The 5,582-nt window shown below is 49.8% G+C and overlaps 1 protein-coding gene across 1 annotated transcript; it reads left to right on the top strand.

Moving 5' to 3' along the window:
* Window positions 1–471: 471 nt before the first annotated feature.
* LOC140321714 (vang-like protein 1) lies at window positions 472–3,075 on the top strand (the record flags this gene model as incomplete). Its single annotated transcript, XM_072398501.1, is given in 4 exon segments — window positions 472–1,198; window positions 1,201–1,318; window positions 1,906–2,131; window positions 2,383–3,075. Coding segments are annotated over 4 exon segments (1,347 nt in total), but the record flags the coding sequence as incomplete, so codon positions are not given.
* Between the last annotated feature and the right edge of the window lie 2,507 nt (window positions 3,076–5,582).

Here is a 5,582-nt window from a genome sequence, read left to right as displayed (position 1 = left end):
TCCATCCATCCGTCCATCCAGTCCATCTGTCCCTCCATCCAACCAAAGATTCACCCACTTATCTGTCCAATCGGAGAACTAACCAACGTACATCCATCATTCATCCATCTGTCCCTCCATCCAACCAAAGATTCACCCACTTACCTGTCCAACCGGAGAACTAACCAACGTTACATCGATCTATCTGTCCATCCGTCCAGCCTTCCATCCATCCATCCAACCAGCCTTCCAGCCTTCCATTTATTTGTCCAACCAACAAACTTGCCTTCCATCCAACCAACCAACTAACCAATCTACTATCAAACTTATTCACCCATTCAACCTGCCATTCCTCCATAATTCCAGCCACCACCCACCATCTGTTTATTCATCCATCATTCATCCCCCATCCCTCCACAATACAACTCTCCATCTCTCAATCCTTCCATCCATTTATTCACCCATCTATTCATTCTCTCTTTCCTTCTGCAGGATGATAATTGGGGAGAGACCACCACAGCGGTGACATCGGAGCGGAGCGCCTCCCTGGAGGATGTGTCCCCTCGGCGTGGACCCTCGGAGTCTCGGCCAGGCAGGCCCGGTGCCCGGACCATGTTGGGGTTCTATGTGTTCTGTGTCCTGGGGGTTGTGACGCTGGTGACTCCCCCCATCTTCATTCTTCTACCCCAGGTCTTATGGCATTCGGAATTAGAGCCCTGCGGGGTCATCTGTGAGGGGCTTTACATCTCGGTGGCCTTTAAGATGCTGTTCATGGTGCTGGGCTCCTGGGCCGTCTTCCTACGTACCCCGCGCTATGTTTTGCCCCGTGTGGTGGAGTTTAGAGCTTTCTTGCTTCTTCTGCTGGGTGTTTTTCTTCTCTCCTATTGGTTGTTCTACGTGGTGAGGGTCCTGGGTGGGCGGGAGAGGAACCTGCTCAGTGTGGTGCAGTACGCCGCCGCCCTGGTGGACGCCTTCATCTTCATCCATTACCTGGCTATTGTGTTATTGGAGCTGAGACAGCTGCAGGCCCATTACATCCTGACAGTGGTACGGAGCAACGATGGCGAGAGCCGATTCTACACACTGGGGGCAGTCAGGTATGACCAGGAACCCCTAGGGTGCACCCCTCTCCGTACATAGCTCCAACATATACCATAGTGCTGTACAGAGAACACTGAGCCAGTCCTATCAGTCTCTGTACAGAGGAGCTGACACTCTAATGTCCCCCTTATTTCTGCTTAGGCAAAGCCAGCCAATCACAACTCAGCTCATGCAACTACAAGGATCGCTACTACGAAGACATAGAATATGAACGCAGAATCCGCAGACGCCGTGCCAGGTGACGTACGGCACAACCTTCTCACACCTACAGTCTATAGATCGTATAAACCAATAGCATTAGAAAACTAATCTTGCTTTATACTCAGGCTACACCAGTAGATGGCGCTGTGTCCTCGTGTAGTGGATAACAAATACAGTTTACAACACAGCGCCACCTACTGGGGGTCAACAATAATGCACAAAGGATCCACAAAGTAACCCATCACAAGCAACTCAACAGTACAAAATTCTTTACTTATATAAACAGGAATAAAGATAAAACGACTGTGGGTTTATTCACAATTAGTTTACTGGCATTTCTAACATTTTGTGCCCTAGGTTTATAGCTGAGTCAGTGCAGTTTTCCTGTCTGTGTTGGATCGGTTTATATTTGAGTATATACTGTAATTGTTTCCGGTACCAGGGAATTATGGGAAATACATCGGAGGCCATGATATTCCTTCTGTGCCAACTCAGCACAGCGCCATGTTTCAGTAACAAGGAATTGGGGGTAATACATAGTGATAGTTATGAGCGCCTCCTACAGGATGTCCCTGGGCTGTAGATCTGTACTTTGATGATTGATTTCTTTTTATTTGTCGGCAGGTTGGTGGTCGCCGTGCACCGCGCCTTCTCTCAAGTCAATTCCTTGGACGATGGCGCAAAATCTTCCCAAACTTTACCACCAAGAGAGGCCGCCCAGAGCATCTTCCCGCTGATCGCACAGAGCCTGCAGCGGTATCTCCGCAGCACCCGACAAGCTGAGCTCTACACCATGGAGGCCATCATCCAACACCTCAGCCAGTGCCTGACCCACAACATGTCCGCTCAGGTACCCCCCCCTCCCAGTCACACTCCAGAACTCCGCCCCCAATCACCCCGCAGAGTCCCCCCCAGTCACCCCGCAGAGTCCCCCCCAGTCACCCCTTAGTGGAAGCAGATCACATGACCAGTTGGGAGGGGCGGCTGGGAATATGGGGAGGAAGGTGTAGACAGGTCCTCTTTAGTCCTATAATTTCCTGCCCATAGTGTTGTCTTTGTACATTCAGTGATTTTATCTCTCCCCCCCCCCCCCCCCCATAGGCCTTCCTGGAGCAGTACCTCAGGCCAGGGCCCACCTGCCAGTACGCCGGGGCCCACACGGACCATTGGACGCTCCTGAGTGAAGAGGCGGTCACTAGATCCCTGCACTCTGCTCTGACCTTCTGCCTGCGTGGAGGGGACACTCAGCTGGTGGTGAATGTGAGTCGGATCCCCAGATTGACACTGAGTGAAAGTTTCATCCCTTCCAATTCTCATCGTTTTGTGGTGAGATTGTCCCCTCCCGTGCTGGACACATCCACCATCTCCCCGGCCTGACCGCACAGGATGAACCTGCATTGTATCAAAGGCTTGGGGGGCCCGGTGTGGCCCTATGAGGCATCGTGTGGCCCTGTCCTGCCTGTGTACTCACTGAATGCTGCAAATATCTGAAGTGTGAGTACGCCACTGCCTGTGGAGGCGATATTCCAGGTTGTGGCACCTCAGGAAGAGAAGGGATGTTTAATAATTGGGGGTCCGTGCCCCCCGCACATAACTTTATATATAACGCGTAATACGTACAACGCAGCACACGCATGTATTCTATGGCGAGGACGCTTCTATCACATTATAGAAATATCGGTGTCACCACGGAAAGATTCGTCTCAGCGGGGTCACCGCACGCAGTATTATGGAAGCCGGAGATTCCCCATGGTGTACACATCAATAAATCAATATATTGAGTGAATATCACAATGACATGTGTCTGACCATTCCTCACTCTCCAGAAGCAAACATTCACTGCGGGTGAATCTCTGAGGTATATCTGAGATATGGGTAGGAGAATGTTTGCTGGAAGTCACATTCACAGGTTTATACCCAAATCTCCAGGCACAGAAATCCTTCATTACCTTCACATTCCACTAGAGGGGGCAGTTTTACCCCATCTGTATAACAGATTCCTTCTGACCCCAAAGGGCAAACAGAGGAAGAAATTCCCAATTTATGGTAATGAGAATAGCAAATTGTACCCGGGGTTTTTTTGCCTTCCTCTGGATAAGCAATGTCTTATAGGGTTTTATATCTGGGATATGTTTTTCCCTAGTGGGTGAATTTGATGGTCTTTTTTTCAATCTGACTTTATAACTATGTAACTACAGATAGCGAAAAAGATCATTGGTGTCACCTATACTGACCTGAGAGGCACAAACTGCTCATTGCTTTCAGGAACCCCTAGCGCCCCCTGGAGGATCCCAGCTTGGGAATCTCTGACCAATAGACTGGTATGGGTAGAGGGGAATTTCTATGGGGAACTGACAACAACTGGGACATCAGTTTGTCTGTCACTTCTGGTGTTGTCACCATTTAAAGGGATCCTTCTGATGCGGATTAATGGCAACCACCCGGTAAGAGAACCTGGGAGATGCAGATAATGTGTCAATATGAGGCGTGACCCTCGGTATCTCTGCGTGTTCTCACAAGTCCTGGTATGATTACTGGGGGTCCATACAGTCCATGCGGCCAGCACTGACATTGTCCTACTGGTCTTCTATTCTGACCATGGTGGGATTGTCTTCTACTCTGTCCATACTGCAGCAGTGGGACGGCCATTTTGAATCTTTTGATAAATGGAATTGCCCTTATTGGTCTCTATCCTATACATACTGACCATGGTGGCACTGTCCTACTGATCTTCGCATGTCTATACTGCTGAGCTCATCCATTTTTATTCCTTGGTCCTGTTCATATTTCCCACCATTGGACTCTCCTTATTGGTCTCTATCCTATCCATACTGACCATGGTAGGACTGTGCTTGGTCCTCCTTACTGTCCGTACGGTTGAAGTTGGTTTTTTGTTGCACCTCATGTGCAGTTTTGGCTGGTTGGATGATACATATAAAAGTTCCCTATTGTTTCTTCTCATTCAGCAGACTACCAACAATCTAAAGGGGGTTCCCCTCTCATTTTACCCTACAGGATATAGAATGCAGACACAAAGGCATCACCTTCTCACCTCTTATTTATTCATTTATTTCGATTGGACAGATAAGTGGGTGAATCTTTGGTTGCTTGGATAGAACCCTGTATTTCTCACCCTCCCCTCCTCGTCATCTTCTCGCCCCGTCTCCTCGGCATCCAGCAGCGGTTGGTTGGCCGGGGTCTGGATGGTGACCGACTTGTGAATCTCATGGTATCTGGAAGAAGGAGACATTCACACAAATCTCTGTGACTAAACATTACACAAACACTTTGAAGATACCACAATAATAAAGAGAACCTTCCATCATTCACAAAATATCACAGCGCCATCTATGGGTGCACCCAGGTATGGAAGGTTCATCCCCCACCCTCCATGCAGCTCTCCCTTCCCCCATACAGCCCTGGGATGGGGAAATTAAGGGACTGATTGGAGGGAAGGGATTGCACCCCTCTTTATAGACCAATGGGAGGTCCCCAATCCTGGCCCCTCACTCTTCTCTCAGCCCACATTATTTGCCCCCATTCCATCCCCCACAGCTCTCCTCTCAGCCCCCGGACTATTTCCCCCATTACCACTGCCCAGTACAGCCGAAGTTCCTTCCCTGCACCTCCCATATAACTTTATAGACACAGAATGGTGGCTCAGTGGTTAGCACTCCGGCCTTTGCAGCGATGGGCCCCGGGAGTCTCAGCCAGGACATTATCTGCATGGAGTTTGTAGGTTCTCCCCGTGTCTGTGTGGGTTTCCTCCGGTTTCCTCCCACATTCCAAAAACATGGAGTTAGGGTAATTGGCTTTTCCCCCTCAGACTGTGATAATGACATGTGACTATGGGGGGGCATTAGATTGTCAGCTCCTCTGAGGGACAGCTAGTCACATGACTATTGTACGGCACTGCGTAATATGTTGGCGCTATATAAATACTTCACATATCAGCACAAACATTGATCAGGGAAGGACAGACCCAGATATAACGGCATCGGCAGCATGAATCGGAGGCAGAGCAATGTGGGGAGACTCCCATGGTGTACAGAGCTCAGCCATGGCTGCATGCAGCTCGGGGTGCGGGGGATAATATGAATACATTCTGTATATATCTGGAATGGGGGGGCCCTATACATGGGGGGTCTCCATACATGGGGGGTCTCCATACGTGGGGGGGCTCCATACACGGGGGTATCCATACACAGGGGGCTCAATACATGGGGGGGTTTCACACATATGGTGGGTCTCCATACATGGGGGGTCTCCATACATGAGGGGCTCCATACATGGGGGGTCTC

Source organism: Pyxicephalus adspersus, chromosome 1, assembly GCF_032062135.1.
Source record: "Pyxicephalus adspersus chromosome 1, UCB_Pads_2.0, whole genome shotgun sequence".
Lineage (NCBI taxonomy): Eukaryota > Metazoa > Chordata > Amphibia > Anura > Pyxicephalidae > Pyxicephalus > Pyxicephalus adspersus.
Note: the sequence above shows the minus strand (reverse complement) of the source record. Positions and strands in the feature narration are given on the sequence as shown.